The sequence below is a fragment of the Leptonychotes weddellii genome, chromosome 3, assembly GCF_054177405.1.
Source record: "Leptonychotes weddellii isolate Sample4059 chromosome 3, ASM5417740v2, whole genome shotgun sequence".
In the NCBI taxonomy this organism is placed as follows: Eukaryota; Metazoa; Chordata; class Mammalia; order Carnivora; family Phocidae; genus Leptonychotes; species Leptonychotes weddellii.
Window position 1 is genome coordinate 126,639,157 of NC_138371.1, and position 16,778 is coordinate 126,655,934.

The window sequence follows — 16,778 nt, forward strand, 5'->3', positions numbered from 1 at the left end:
TCTAGAAACACTTTGCTTGACCCCAAAGCAAGAATAACCAGTGCATTTTCATATTGCCACCCACCCCCTTAATTTTTTTTTTTTTCATTTTTGCAGGTACTACAGAGTTGGGGGAGAGTGTGTGTGTGTGTGTGTGTGTGTTGGATGGAGAGGGGTGCATTAACCATTTGTATCACCTTTCCTGCTACCTGTGATTTGGAGGATAGATAAGGTTACACCCCTTTTAATGGTTCATTGAGGAGCCAAAAAATGGAGACTTGTTTAGGGATGTCCAATGTTGAGGGACACATAGTGGAATTCTAGGGATGTTGGAGGAATAATGCTTGGCCATCCTGGAATCCCATTCTGCTTGGGTCAGTATGTGACTCTACCCTGTAAGCTTTTCCCAGCTATCATAGAAACCAGAAATCAGTGATAGCCAGATCGACACACCATCCACATGATTCATCTTGTGTATGTGTGTGTATGTGTGTGTGTATCCCCATTTTGGGGGGGAAAAATGTGTTGTAGAACATCTTCTTTTTATCTCATTCTCAAGACATTTTATTCAAGTATTAATCTCCTCTCCTGTTATTCCTTTATAGACCCAGCCATAAATAAGGGTATTACAGCCCACCTAAGTTTTCATATTGAGTGTTCATGGCCTGGCTCCCATCCACCTATTGTTCTGAAAATCAAGGCCAGATCTCCCTCCATACACAAAGGGGGAGAAAAAACTGCTTACCAGTTTGAGTCCTTTTCCCCTTTATTATCTATTAATCAGTTTGAAGTTCATCACGTGTCCATCTGCTGAGTCCCTGGGCTCTGCGTCATGGCCCTGGGGTTTCAGACATGACTGCAGCCGGGCCTGGCCTTTGAGGAGCTTGCAGTTCAGGGGTGGCTAAAGGATATTCTGGCAGTGGAACCATGACTTACAAATATAACATGAACATGTGCCAGCGATTTTATTTAACTCATTTAACGAGAGAATCAGTAAGACATTAAAAACTGGTTCAAAAGAGAATTTGCTCTATAACAATTTATATTTTCTACTGGACAAAAATTCATCTACGTTGTTATGGAGAATTATTTGCATTGTTATCAGTTCTCCACAATTTATGTTCTGTCCCTAAAGAGTTGTAAGATAGCCTGATCAAAAACAATTAAAGATTCACTCCCCTGTAGAATCAGATAATTCTGGGGGCTGGAGGCCAATGGAGAGGGTCCTCTAGGCCATGGCCAGCATTTCACTGAAAGGATCTGCAGTAGTCTTTATGCCCATTTCCAAGTCATGGACATTTTTTTTTTCTGGATGGGGATGCCAGGTGTTAAAGCAGCTATTCCTTAAATGGGTGTGGGGGAGGTCAGGGACAGGGATTTGCAAAGCTCATAAGGATCACATCAAATTCTTTCAATATTCTCCACTATCTCAGCTGCTACTTTCCATTTAAGGGTTTTGTTATCTTTTAACTTAGATGAGCTCCCAGCCAATTTCCCTGGTTTTCATTGACCGATTTCTTCCAGTGCTTCCAAAACTTTAATGTGCATATGAATCACTTGGAGTAGGATGCAGATTCTGAGTCAGGAAGTCTGAGTAAGGGTGAATCTGCATTTTCAAGGAGCTCCCAAATGAGGCTCAAGCTTTAAGTCTTTGAATAGCAAAGATTTATCCCATGTGCAATTTTTTAAATGTCTACTATGTGCCAGGTGCTCAAGAAACATGAAAGAGAGGGAGGGAGGTTGATAAAGTCTGAAGTAAACAGAAATGAAATGAGATGGGTATGTCTTTAGGTAGTGACACTGAGGGATGATAGTCATTATAATATTATTTATTCCTCACAAAACTAAAGTTCGTCATTATTTTCCCAGAATTAAAAATGCCTTCAAAAAGATTTTTTGAGTCTTTTGACAAGCTAGTTAGTTAGTGCCTTACTGCAGAAAGTTCTGCTTCTCTGTGATTATCTGACATTATTCTTAACTTTCGTTGCCAGTGGTAATGACCTCAGAGGCCTGAAAGGTAAAGAACCAGCTAGCTTAACTGCCAGGAGAACATTTATCTCTGAGAGACACTGTGAAAATACTCTTTAACACAAAATTGAAGTGTTTATTCCCATCTGATGTTTCCCAACTTCTGACCACTGAATTTGTGGCTCTCGAGCACTAATCACTGCAAGCCTATTAGAAATCGTGTAATCAAATATAAACTGCGAAGAGAAAAACTCGAAGGGACCAGAAGATTGAAATCTGTTTTGGAAGTTTTATTCTCATGTTAGCCCTTCAAAACTGGAGACCCATCCATAAATGAGCAATTACTATATAGAGTGACTAATGTCTTAGTAGCAGGTTATGTAGGGAGCTGTGGAAACATAGCAAATGGACACCTAATTCATGTTAGGGTTACAGAAGAGCTGACTTCATGGAAGACACTGAAGCTGAATCTTGAGGGAAACAGAACAGGTGGACCAGAAACATGAATGCTCCTTCCTAGGATGAGTGCACAGACAGGCAAAGGCATGGCCATGGTGTTTAACAAAGGAGAGAGCTATAAGGGAGTGGGGGAGGGATGGATTGAAGAGGAAAATGCAAATCAAGAAAAGCCACAGAGTAAACATGTGCAGTAACCTGTGTGTGACATCGCGAAGACCCTGATTAGAAAACACTACACAATTTTTAATGAGCAAATGGTTCATAGTCACTCCTTAATGCACCGATCTTCCCAATTCTTACTGTGGAAAAAGCACATCTGCACATTCTAGTTTCTAAACTGCACCCATGTTCAGAGTTATGCCTAAGCATGTTCACAGAAAGTATTTGGAATTTTTATAACTGCATCTCTGATGTGATTTTTATGAGCAGTGTTAATTTCTTTTCACGTGAATAGCTTTAATAATGCTGCAATCTAAATCCTGTTTAAATTAGTTCTATATTGTTTTCTGTTTTCTCAATGATCTTCCCACTGAATACAAAATTGAATTTACAGTTGGATATTGAAAATGACCACTCCCAGTCGCTCCTATAGCCATTCAGAGTGAGTTGCTGGGTTAGTCTTACTTAATATAAAGTCACTTCTTACATAGCAAAAGATATTGACCAAACTTACCAGTGAGCCTTAACTAATGTCTTCACATTTAATTTGCATGTCAGTACATCAATTATACATTGGCCTGGCAGTTTTAGAAAGTTCAGAAATGAGGATGAAATTGGGAGTTTTCAAAAGTATATACTTACTTTAAGCTAATGGAATTCTGCCTACAATCACTTGTGTTACCTATTTTTTAACCCTTGTTAAAATGTGAGCAAGTCTCATCCTGGCTCACTTGATAAATTGTATATTTCCAATTGCTTAATCTTAAAACTGCTGTTTTCTTTTTCTGAAAACTATCAAATAACTATGATCTGCTGGTGAACTTATGCTCTCCATCTAGGAGTGAAGAACAAGAAAATTTGGTTTTCAGATCATTTGAGCAAACATACATTTTAAAATTGAAGTGTGTTCTCCCTCACAGTAAGTTAGTGTATTTATGAACTCAGTGACCACAAGCAAGAGAAGGAAAAACAATCAGTAATAGGAGGGAAAGATAGAACAACATTGTTCTCTCTGCTAGTAAGCTCAACGACAAAATCGTGAAGGGTTTTCTTTGCTCTGTGTTATGCAGAGATGAAAGTCCCAGCAAAGGGTAAAAATGGTACATGGAGTCAGCGTTTTCTTTTTTGTTGTTATTTTTTAAGAGGGGGGAAGCTTTCTTATAAGTGTTAGGTTTATTCGTGCTGTCTTTTGGGAGGTCCATTCTTCTAACATATATTGGCAGGGAGAGAGGTAGAGAGTGCGTGCAGGAGGCAAAATTTATTCTGACTGTAACGGTCACAGTGGGCCTCTCACAAACATAATGCTAAATTATGGGCCTCTCCATGGGCTGAACGAAATGTTAAGTTGTATGATGGATTTTATCTTACACAAGCCGCTCCGGTCCATGAAATGAGATAAGAAACCACTGCAGCTGGAGTTCACAGAGGGTTGAGCTCAGACTGAAATTCCAGAGTTAACAAAATTGGATGAGCCAGCTGTGAGACTGCACGCGTGTGTTCTGAGCCTGTGCTTTGAGATTTTCGAGGAAAGGCATCTTTGCGGGGTGCCCCGTGGGCGTTCCCAGGGCCTCTTAACTCCTCTGGTGAAGGTGTGAGGGTGGAGGGGGCAGGTTTGCACTGGAAAAAGGCTCTGATCCCCAATCTCCAACTGCCCCTGCCGCAGTGGGGGAGGGCCTGGCTGGGTACTGATCAGTAGCTTGCGTTTGATAGATGCTTCCACCCTGGGGAAAGCAGAGCACATCCCATTGTGGGTCAGGCTGATCCTGCCTTCATTCAGCGCACACACCTCTGGGCAAGCAACAGCCACAGCAAAGAAGTTGTGTCCCGTCTGGGAGGGGGCCTCTGGCAGAAAAAGTACTATAGGTATTTCTATCCTGCGCTATGAAGTTCACAAAGAGCCCCAAGAATGAAGGTTTTGTATGATGTGTAACATACCAACAACAGCGGTTAATTAAAAAACATCTGGTGAGTGAGATAAAACTCCTTTACCGAATATGAATCACGCTCTGTCCAGTCATCTGGGTGAGTGTGTGTGTGTGTGTAAATAATATATAATATACAAAAATATATAATAATATAGAAAATATACGCACACACACACATACACACACACTGCATAAGGATGTTTCTGATGTTCCTCCAGTGGAGGGAACATAGCAGGCACTCAGTATTTATCAAATAAATGAGTAAGAATCTGAATCTTCCAGTTTAATTTTGCTACTGATTTTTAGAATTCAGAGCCTACATAGTTTTCTTGAAAAATATAGGATATTTTTCTTAAGTCACATTTTTCAAGGGTAGAAAAATATAAGTGGAAGACGTCTCCCCTCAAGTTTGCCTGGGAAGTATGCAGTGAGCCTTCAGCAGTAGGATCGATTAATGTTGTGATAATTGACATACAACTTCCAGTTCAATTAACTTAATTACCTTCAAACTTGTTTTTTTTCCCCCTACTTTTAAGCCATGCAACACAGGTCTGTTCTAGTAACCATTCCCAAACAGGCAAGTTTATTTATTTTCTTTCAAATAAACTCTTATCATTTATTTACAGGTGGAACCTCATTCCCCACTCCATCCCCCCAACCCCCATACATACCTCAAACCAAGTTCAGATTGGTTCCAATAGGCTTCTAGATGGCTTCCAGAGAAAACACTGACCACCCAGATAACAAATTCTCTTTTGTTGAAAACAAGGAAATATTCTATTTTTCAGCCTAATTAAATATGTTGTATTAAACCTAAGATGAAATTAGTTTTGAACTGTAGTAGAAAAAGAATTGACTAATTTCTACTACCACCTTGGGAACAATATCTTCCATTACATCCAGTTTTAAAATAGTTTAATATGTCATCCATATTTTGACACTAACTCAGCTGATTCTGTCAGAAAACTAGTATCATTGTATAATATACCTGATGAAAGAATAAAGAAGTGGCGACCAGATAGGTTAATAACAGTTTTTCAAGCCAGTCTTAAGAAAGAGAAATCAGGGTTTGGCATACCATGTTACCAAGAATGCCCAGAACAGATCTAAAACTGAACTCACCAGGTTCGGAGATGAGAGAGTGACCCACCATTTGTTTCTTGGCTGGCTCTTTGGCACCCTGGAATCAGAGGCAGAAGGGGAAACCAAACAATGCTGGAGCAGTTAGTCTTAGGAAAGCTAATTTGTCAAGTTCGGAAAATGCATCCATGAAGATGGTCCGTGTTCTGTCTTTTGAGAAGAACCCAAAGTAAAGTTCATTGTCTTGCCTTGGCATGATTTGTACTTCGTGGTTTTCCATTTCCAGATGATAGCAAGTTTTCAGAGGCTATCACAGTGCTCCTTTCCTGGATCGAACGAGGGGAGGTCAATCGGCGTTCTGCAAACCAGTTCTATTCCATGGTGCAGTCAGCCAATAGCCACGTCCGCCGGCTGATGAACGAAAAAGCCACCCACGAACAGGAGATGGAAGAGGCCAAGGAGAATTTTAAAAATGCCTTAACAGGAATCCTCACTCAATGTAAGTAAAATTTTGGGGGCCATCTGTTTTTGTTGTGAGTTTGCCTTTTCTTTTGCATTCATTTAATTTTTGTTTTCATTTGGGGGTAAGTAGTTCAATAATTTCCCATTTTACTCCATATTGAATGGCAAACCTCATAACCTATTTCATGTCCTGTGGCAACTTGGAGGAACATGGACCCTGCCCTGAGAGCTTACTTCTCAAGGTGAGCAACGTTTCTGTAGCTTTTCCTCAGAACACCAAACCTGGCCACTGGGGCAGGGCAGCCAGATGCTTCTGTGCCTGCTGGACCCACCACAGGTCACACCGCACCTGTGGGGCACCTGCCGGGCAGCTGCCCTTTACCATGCAGGACATGACCTACATGTCCTCCTAGTGCCGACAGTAGGAAGCAGACCCCGAGCACATTGTCCTTGAGCTTTGTTTAGGATGAAGGCACCATCAGAAAAACTCCTCCTCAGGATCCTTTATTTGAGGTGAGCTTTGGCTGTCAACATGGGCAACTCAGAAGTCGTTTTTCTACAGTATTATTTTTTTGTCCTTTCTTCATCTCGAAAGCAAATTGCCTTAACTGCTTAATGCTGGCGATTTTTCATGTCCAGACCCTAAATTGATGAAGGGGTGTAAATAGGCTTTCTCATAGAACAATAGTCAGGGTAATTACCCAGGGCTCTATTCAAAAAAAGGGCGTAAATTTTTTTTCCGGGCACTCTGTCTGTGTCTGTAGTTAACGTCACAGTGGCATAACGCATTGCGGTTGCTGATGTTCCTGTAAAAGCCATCGAATGACACTGTAACAATGCCCCGCTCTATTCGGTACCAGGTGCAGGGTGTCCCGTGGGACGGTGACATATGCGATTTACATATTCGTTCTGAGAATGAGGAATTTTTTCAATGATACAGTGTGCCAAATGTCGATCGCCTCTTTCATCAGTGTAAACCCAAGGGACGATGGATCTCTCTGTTAGGACCGGAAGAGAGAGGGACATGAAAAACCAGGCTCTCAAGTGGAAAGGTGTTTTATATGACTTTGTTGTAAGAAGAGCATTTTTTGCAGCAACATAAAATATATAAGAAACGCGCAAACATGAACTCTGGTAAGTGACCAAATATCCAGTAGGAGACCAACCTGGGCACCTGTCTTTATAGAAAAGGAATAGGAAAAACAGAAGTGCTGTCTCATCAGACCAATATCAGACCATTTTCCCTTGATGCCCAGTCATGAGGAATGGCCCTTCCCCAGACCGTGTACACCCAGCAGTTCTGAGGTTAGGGTTACTAGGGATAGGATAAAGAACACTAATATTGATTCCGCCTTTAAAAGGAGGGAAGCACGGAATGGATTAGTGGGTGGAGGGGAGGTAAGGCTGGCTTGGTAATGGAGAAAAGGAAGAGAGGGAAAGGCCACTCAACTCTAATGATACAGTCCCTGCAAAGTAATGGCAAGCCAAGTGCGTGAACACTGGGATATTACTGGGTAACTTTTGCTCACTAGCATCAGTTTAAAAACATTTTCACTCCTGTGACTTCACAGTCCCACCTGGCAGGGAAGACTCAACCCTTGAGCCTAACAATGAAGGTAGAAAGACAGCCACGCATTAGAATAGGGGAGAAATTCGGTGTCCTTTGTCCTTATCTGTTGAAAGAAGCATCTGTTAAAAAGAGGCCCAGCTCTTGTGGCTGAGAGAATGCAACGTGCCTGACATGATGTGGGGCTGAGCTGGTCTCGGTTTGAAACCACAAGAGAGATAGATGAAGAAGTCTGGCACGTGGCAGGATCCAAACATCAGCATTTGATTACCAATAAAGGCTGAATTGGAACGTGAGGTTGAGGTCTGCTGTAACAATGGGCTTTCTACTGCGAGGCCTCCAGGGGGAGCATCTGGCCACAGGCAGCCCTGAAGCCCTTGACCCCGCTGCACAGTGAGGGGAGGAGCAGGGGGGAAATGAGCAGGGGTGCAGGCAGGCTGGCGGGCTGCCTCCCTGGGAAGGAGAGAGTGAAGGGCGGGAGTAGGACCGGGAATTTTGGAGGGAAGTCCACCTCATGGAAACCTAGGAGTGGAGACTCCTATTCTAGATACCTCTTTGGCACCTCCACTGTGAAATACCGAAAATGGAATTCTTGCTTTTAATTTTCAAACCCATTCCTTTTTAGGTTTTTCCTTCCTATTTTAAGGAATTCTCAGACCCAAATCCTACAAGTAATTTTTATCCTCATCATCTCCCTCCTCCAAAGCCCGTATTCAGGCCATCAGGAAATCCCATTGTGTCAGCATTCAAAAACGACTCACTTTTCTTCATTTTAACTGCCAGCATTCAAGTGCAGGCTGCCTGAACTATGGCAGTGGCCTGGTGCGTCCGTGAGGCCTGGTGTCCACCTGTGAGTAACAGAAAACCCTACCCAACTGTGTCTTAAAAAAGTGAGGTTTTTGGGGCGCCTGGGTGGCTCAGTCGGTTAAGCAGCTGCCTTTGGCTCAGGTCACGGTCCCAGAGTCCTGGGATCGAGCCCCGCATCGGGCTCCCTGCTCAGCAGGGAGCCTGCTTCTCCCTCTCTCTCCCTCTGTGCACTTGCGCTCTCTCTCTCTCTCAAAAAAAAATAAATAAAATTAAAAAAAAAAAAGAGGTTTTTTTTCTCTTCATACCTGTAAAACCCGGCTGTAGATGCGTATAGGCGCAGGTTCAGGGCTGCAGGGCTGCAGGGCTGTCAGGCCTGAGGTGTCCGCGAGGCTGTTAGCTTTTCCTAGGTGATGGTCGAGAACGACTGCCCTTGGTCCTGCCATCACATTGGTTTTTTTACGCGCTCGAATCACGTAAGGGAAAAAGCAGAGGATAGGCTTGTGCCGTTAGGGCAAGACAGCAAAACTTGCCCAGAGATCCTCAACAGACTTCCGTTTGTGTCGTGTTGTGCGGAATTATTACACGTGTCCATGCCTAGCTACAAGGAAAGCAGGAAATACCCTTTTTTGAGTGGGCCCGTTGCTCCCAGAATAAAGCTGGAGCTCTCATAGGAAGGAAGGAGGGGAGGAGGGCTGCCGGGAGGCTTTGTGCAGTTTCTGCCGTATACAGTCCCTCCCTTTCCACTTTGATTCTTGTTCAATCTATTTTTCACACATCGTCTAATATAATTCACATCATGTCTTCCCCACTTAAATCCCTTGAGTAGCTTCCCATTGCACTTACAATAATATTCACTCTCCCCAGACTACAAGCTCTCCAGACCTGCCTCTTGAGCGTCAGTTTTCCCTTGACACGCCGTGCCTCATCCCCACTGGCCTCCCCGCTGCGGAGCCTGTCAGAACTGCCTCCCACCCTTGAGCCTTTGCACCTCTGTCCTTCTGTCTGATGTGCACTGCTCCCCACCCTGCGTGCATGAATCCTCCCCGTGCTTTGTGGTCTTGGCCGAAAGCCCACCCTTCAGGAGACCTTTCCACTTCACCCTTCCCCAGTAGTTTCACCCAGTTCGAGGTCCTTCGGAGTACTTAACCAAAATATGCAATGATGTCATGATTTGTCTGCTCTTGATTATTAGTCATGCATGCACACCAAGTGTCTGGAACATAGACTCAGGATGATGAGTGAGTGAGCACATGAGTAAATAGGAAGGATGGCAGGAAGGAAGCCTGAGACAGTTCAGAAGTTCCCAGGGCCCTCTGAGAGTGGTTTGACGTGGGTGGCAGCACAGTCCGGGGGGCCCGGGCCTTCAACTCTGCTTGTGTGACCCAGCACGTCTGAAAGCTCACTAGCTGTGTCTTTGTTGGTAATTGCTGCGCTCTGCCAGACCCCTGGTAGCAGGCCAGGGGGTGTTAGGGGAGTCCGCATGGAAGAGTCAACGGAAAACTTCATGTTGGCATTTCTCAGTTGTAACCACGTTTCCCATCTCCCTGTTGCTGTGTGAGAGGCCCCCCTCAGCCCTGTACTTTGCTTCTGGGGAAGTGTTTCAGCAGCCAGCAGAGCAGATGAAAAGTCCCAGCTGATGTTGACAGCCCACAGTGCTGTTGTGCCCATCCCAGCCACAGAGGGCCTGAGGGGTCATTGTGTGCCTTGGTAGCTAAGGCCCTTCGGAACAACTTCAAGATGGGAGAGACCTTAAATGTGAGTGTGACCTGGAACTGAGTCTTGGAGGGAGAACAGGAAGGTTGCGTGTCTTACTGAACAACCTCAGAATTTTCCATTCTTTCCTACGCGCTTTTTTTTTTTTTTTAAAGATTTTATTTATTTATCTGACAGATAGACAGCGAGAGAGGAAACACAAGCAGGAGGAGTGGGAGAGGGAGAAGCAGGCTCCCCGCCGAGCAGGGAGCCCGATGCGGGGCTCGATCCCAGGACCCTGGGATCATGACCTGAGCCGAAGGCAGACGCTTAACGACTGAGCCACCCAGGCGCCCCTCCTACGCGCTTTTACAAAGATGACTACTCCCCGGCTGCAAAGGGGAACGAAAGCCGACCATTCGTCATGACAATGGCAGCAGTAACCTGGCTAAGCTGCTATGTGTGTGCACATTTCAACACCCTTTGAATTTTAAATACATCTATTTTCATGTCTGATGCAGTTACGTCTGTTTGTGTCAACCACATTTTCCACTTATCCCAGCTCCCTTTAGTATGGCGGGGTGAGCTTGGCATCGGTACATGGGGCAGCTTCTAACATAATGACTGCCAAAGTCCACAGTGATTGGCACACTCACTGCATTTTCCAAAAGCAGAACCAGCCACACCCCCATTCGTCCACATTAATACTTCTGGAAAACACCGCAGGAATCACATTTCGGCTTTCGCATTTAGAATTAGATCATGATTGTTAAGCACGAAAATTCAGGAATGGCATCTGTTTTCTTTCTCCTAAGGGGCTGGAGATCTGGTTGTTTGGCAGTAACCCTGAGTGCACCCTCCCTCATAAAAGATGTCCACAGCGCCAGCACCCTTCTCCGTAACATCCCATGGTGGTCTCCGTTGGAAAGCCACAAGGGTCAGGAAATGGTTCTGAGGCAATTTGAAAGCAAATATATTGATGAGCTGGCTTATTACAGCAGGTGGAGCTGGCCTGGTGTCCTGAAGGGAGGGTTCATTTGACAACGTCCAGAAAAGCTCAGGCACATGTTTGCAAAGCTCCCAGCATGGTAAGTTGGGTCCCTAGATAGATATTATTGGAAATAGGAGAAGGGAAATTTCATTAAGTGTTAGTCCATTAGACTGGATAAGATGCACCCATCCTTGCTTTGCTTGTCATATTTGTCCTTGCTTTCATATTTGAGCAGATAGCATTTGTTCAAAGGGGAACAGAAATCAAGAGCCATGAATAATAACATAAAGAAAAAGTTGTGATGTATTTCAAGGTTTACGTCAAGGTCTGGTAGTTACCTTCCAGCCTTGTTAATGTTCAGTCCTGCTAATATTTGTTTAATTTCTAACCTTTCTCATATCTCTGGTCTTCACCCCAGAACCTTTAAGCTCTTTAAGCTTAAGCAGAGCTAAGCGAAGCTAAGCCTTCCTTGGCTTTAAGCATCAAGGGGCAGCACCTGACCCAACCAAGAGTTTGGGGAGTTCAGCATCCATTCACTTCTGTTTGGGATCATTTTTTACTTCTGACCACAGATGTGCAGTTATGAAAGATGTTAGTTGAGGACGCCATCTATCCTGGTGTGGCAGCTGGGGCTTTCTCATCTTTTCCGGCCAGCTGGGCAGATCTCATCTGCTAGATATAGAAGAAAGAGAAAAAAAAAATGTCAGCACAGGTGAATCATCTCACTCTTATGTCATCTTATCCTTAGGTCATCCTTGACTCATGTTTATGTCATTTCTTAACCTGTCCATTTGGCAGGAAACTTCCCCAGTTCTCCCGACCAGGAGACATTGGGGTTTTGATCTTCTTTGCTTTTTAAAAATGTATACTTCATAGGCACTCCCCGTAGGCCCGCCCACTTTCAGTTTTTCAGTTACGAGCAAAGCTTGTCATTTCAAAGCTCAGAGAGGAGCTGTTTATAAAGTTCAGGAAGCATGTACCACAGCATTCAATTATTAATATGCATGCCAAGATGATCAATTGTGCATGCCTTGTTACAACACACACTCATCTAATGAACATTTCAACACTGCATGATATCCCCACTTTGGTACTTCCCCAACACGCTTCCCAGTAAGAGAGAAGCGAAGTAAGGGAGTAACATGGGGGAAAGGCAATTGGGAAAGCAGTGGAGAAGGGTTGATTAATATTAATTTTAAGAACACGTGCCATAAAAAAAAACAAAAAAAAAACAAAAAACAAACAAACAAAAAAAAGAACACGTGCCATAAATACAAGGAGCAGGACTGGAAAGTAGAAACTATAGAATGTCAGGGCGGGAGGGGAACCTCAGAGATCTTTTGTTTCATAGCCTCTCATTTTCGAGAGGAGGAAACAAGTTCTAGAGCAGACGTGACAGGCCTTGGTCATTTAGCAGTTAACGGGCAGATCAGAACCCAGGACTCTTGGCCCCCTGAACGGTTAGCTCTCTACCGCTTTGCCTATGTGTGTGTTTATGAGCAGTGAAAATGAGCAGAGGAGGATATTATAGCTGTAAATCTGTGGCATACGGGCGGAGCTGAGGGAGTGTTGGGTGGTAGTCGGCACTGGCTTCACACGGAACGCAAATGCTGCTGTCTGGTTAGGAAGTGAAGCCTTTGCCTCCAGCACTGCCCTCTCTCCCCCTCCACGCCGTGCCTACGCTACCTCCCTCGCCTCAAGCGTCTTCCCCGGACCCAGGCCGGAACCGGAGCCCAGCCTCGGTCACGCGTGCTCCTGGTGCAGCTCGTGGCCCTGGCCCCCTCTCCTGCCGTCTACGGCGCTTTTTTTTTTTCTTTTTTAAGATTTTATTTATTTATTTGACAGAGAGAGACACAACGAGAGAGGAACCACAAGCAGGGGAAGTGGGAGAGGGAGAAGCAGGCTTCCCGCCGAGCAGGGAGTCTGATGCGGGGCTCAAAGCCAAGCAGGGAACCCAATGCGGGGCTCGATCCCAGGACCCCAGGATCATGACCTGAACCGAAGGCAGACGCTTAACGGACTGAGCCACCCAGGTGCCCCCTTCTACGATACTTATTAACACGGCCCCTACCCCCTTGAGCATTTCATTCTTTCCTCATTATCTTATGTGCATCAGGTTGTGGGGTCTTCGTTTTTTCTTCTAGCAAGACTTGAGGCTACACAGAGACACAGAGGCCGTTTACTGGTCCCCTTTCCCGCCTCCCTGCGCCCCGCCCAGGTCTGGCACAATTCCCGGCAGCCTATCAGAGACCTCAGTACAACTCTTGGCTGTTGGTCAACATCATAGATGGAAATGAAGGTGGTATGGGAAATTGGGCTAGAGCCTAGAAACTGTAAGACATACTCTAAATGTTGGGCTTTTTGAATAAACCATAATCTCAGCTGACTTTGTTCCAGCATGCCATCCTCCTTCAAGTAGAACACGCAGAATATTCTTCAGCTGAGAACCTTGCAGTAGTGCTATCCCAGTCCTCTTATTAATATTACTTTAACCTGGAGATGGGAAAGCTTGGAACTACCATGCAAATTTGCTTTGTACGTTTGTGATAGGCAACAGCGCCACCCTCATCTTAGATCTTGAAAACGGCAAACAGAGGAGAGGCCGTTGACTGGGCCTGAGGAGATCCTGGTTCTAATCCCGGCTTGACCATCAGTTAGCCAGGTGACTTTAGGACAGTCTGCTGAGCATCCCGAGTCTCAGTTTCCCCGTCTGTTCAGTAGTGGAAGGGTTTGACCAGACAGCCACCCCCCACCCCACCCCCGCGCCTAAAGCCCATTGCCATTCCAAAAATTCTGCAGTCCTTATCATGTCAATGACTCTGATCCTTTTTTTTCTGAGTATGTGAAACAGAGCCAGCCTCTCTACCGGGACCCAGCCGGGATGCCGAGAGCTCCTTAGCTGATCACAGAACAGTGGAGCTGGTATCCTCCCAGGCGTGTTCCCCGTTTCTGCCTCGCTCTGGAGGTCGTGTCTGCAGGACAGCACTGCAAATTTCAAGCCACATTTGAACCCTGAGTGTGTGTGCGTGGCACCCTTCCGGGGTGCTGCACACTGTAGACAGGTCAGGGTTCCTGTTGGGGAGGCTGCGCCTTCCCTAACCGGTCTCCTCTGTCACGTCCTCATCTGTTTTCTTGACTAAAATCGTAAAAGCCTCAGGTGTTTGAACAAATGATGAAATTCATCCACAAATACTTATTGGGCCCCTGTTAAGCACCCAGCAGTGCGCAGAGCGCTGGAGTGACAGATGAGGGGTCTCTGATCTTCCTGTGGACCGTGACCCCCCCCTTTCAGGCAGATGGGTGTCATCATCCACATTTCTTCTGCCTGAAAAGCTCTTTCTGAAACCATTTACTTCTTAAGAACATCTCAGCTAAACATTTTTTTTTTAATTTTCTGCCAAGGGAAGTTTGGCTTCTATGTTCCTGCTGTCGGAAAGGAATTTTATGAAGTGTTAAAATGTTTTCCGTGTCTGTGGTCGTCATTGCTATCGTTCATCCATGGGAAAAAAATTCCCCTTAACTGCTTTAGCAACTCGGCAGGTTTTCTGTTTCTCCTTCAAATCATACTGATGGTTATATTTGCCAGTGTTTTAAGTTCTGGAAGCATTATTTTCATTAAAAAAAAAAAACACCTATTTGCTTTCAGGGAATAAATGTCCAGAGAAAATATTTTTTATAAAAACTTTCAAATCAAGAATGAGCAGAGAACCTTCTATTTCACAGAATACCAAAAGCAATACGAGAGGATACTGGAAGCCTGCCAGATGTGAGTTGAGCCTTTTTTGGTCTCTCTTCTTTCAGTCTCACTGAAAATATATGTACTGAGCCAAATAATACCATTACGATAATAACATGAAAAAAAATGTTTTACTGATAGCAAAATAAGAGAGAGAAATTAAGCCTTACACTCTGGAATAATAAGGAATTGTAGAAGGCTAGATTTCAAGAGCTAACATAGTATGTGTTGAGTGAAGAGCACAGCAATTCAGAAAAGATAGAACTTTTGGGAGCTAGAGATGAAACCCTGCTATCTTTATATGAGCCCACTTGTAGGGACTGCAATAGAAGCCACCGCCAAGTGGTAAGGAGGAGGTGGGGGGTGGGATATAGAAGGAGGGGACAGGCTATGAGGAAGTCGTCTCTGAGCTACTTTGGAAAGAATCCGCGTGCAAACATTTTTTTTTCACAAAAACTTTTTAAAGCCAAGTCACTTTCAAACTAGATCTGAGGAAAAGTGAGGTGTCGGTATAGTTATTTTAATGCAGAGATGATGTATTCTGGACTCTTCTGTGCAACCGAGAAAGGAAGTACAAGTTGGTGTCTGTGCTCAAGCAAAGGAAAACTGTGCCCAGGGAGGATCATGAAAAAGTAGCCACTTTTATTTAAGGACATAAACTGCTTAGGTTTGTAGACACTTTCTCTAGCAGGGTAGTTGTATGACCAGCAAAACCAAAAATATTTCCTGTTTCTTTGCGGAAAAAGCTTGCTTCTGTAGGATCACAGAGCTGGGGTGTATATTTAGAAATGGCTCGTCCATCCCCCTTTCCTTTGGGCCTCAAACATAGAGGCTTTCTTCAGGCCACACGGTTGCTTGGTGGTGGAGCTAGGACTTTACCCACAACAAGGGCTTCCTCGCTCTCCTTCCTGGCTCGTGTTCACATACAGCCCCACAGTGTCGATTCCTAAAAGCACTCCCTCAGCTGGGCCCCACCTCCTCAGGTTTCCCCTGCTGAGGTTTATTATCCAACAACAGTGATGAACAAAAGTAGGGCGGAGTGGATTTTAGATGACTGTGTGCTGAGGGCACACACGGAGGGAAGCCAGTTCCAGTCTGGTAGACACACAAGAAGTAGGGGCCCTTTTGCAGACACTGTTTCTTCTTCACTGCCTTTCAGATTCCTCGGTATACTTTTGGAGAGGGGTCAGTCAGCTTCCTGCCCCATAACAATCTCAACTATTTAGCTTCTTCCTTTTAGAAAATTCTACATGTCTTAAAGTTTTGGCCCAGGGGTCCTTCAAACCTTTCCTGCCTCCTTTGGTGCTCTCTGCAGGCTTCTTCTCCTCCTGTGACTCAGTCCTGTCTGTGGCTGTCTCCCCCCAGGGCTGCAAGAATCAGCAGCATCTGTGGATCACCCTGTCCCCAGCACCTAGGACAGTGCCTGGCATGATACATTCCACAGTGCTCATGAGACTTTGGCCCATAGTATAAATCCATATACGAATGTTTATAAATACAGTTGACCCTTGAACAACATGGGTTTGAACTGTGCTGGTCCACAGATTTTTTCAATACAGTACAGTAGTACTGTAAATGTATTTTATGATTTTCTTAACATTTTCTCTAGCCTCCTTTATTGTAAGAATAGAGTATGTAATACATATAACATACAAACTATGTGTTAATCAGCTGTTTTGTAAGCTGTAAATGGGAGGCTATTAAGTTTTGGGGGAGTCAAAAGCTGAATGCAATGTTTGACGGCGGTGGGGGTGGGGGTCAGTGTCCCTCACCCTCGCATTGTTCCAGGGTCAGATATATGTTATTTGAAGTTGAGCGGATACAATTCCATTCCCAGTTTCACCACTTGCTAAGTATATGACCTTGGACAAGTAATTCTACCTCTCTGTGAATCTGTTTCTTTATCTGTGAAATGGGCATTACGGAAGCACCAGCCCCAGAGGGTTGTTGGGA

At 44.6% G+C, this 16,778-nt stretch overlaps 1 protein-coding gene across 7 annotated transcripts in view; it reads left to right on the forward strand.

Moving 5' to 3' along the window:
• The window catches only part of LOC102735251 (ecto-NOX disulfide-thiol exchanger 1), a 423,233-nt gene that overhangs the window by 381,222 nt on the left and 25,233 nt on the right, over positions 1-16,778 (forward strand). For all 7 annotated transcript variants that reach the window (XM_081814955.1, XM_081814954.1, XM_081814952.1 and 4 more), the window contains one exon: positions 5,857-6,069. In XM_081814955.1, the coding sequence (XP_081671081.1) occupies positions 5,857-6,069 (213 nt within the window). The remainder of the gene's footprint in view (positions 1-5,856; positions 6,070-16,778) is intronic.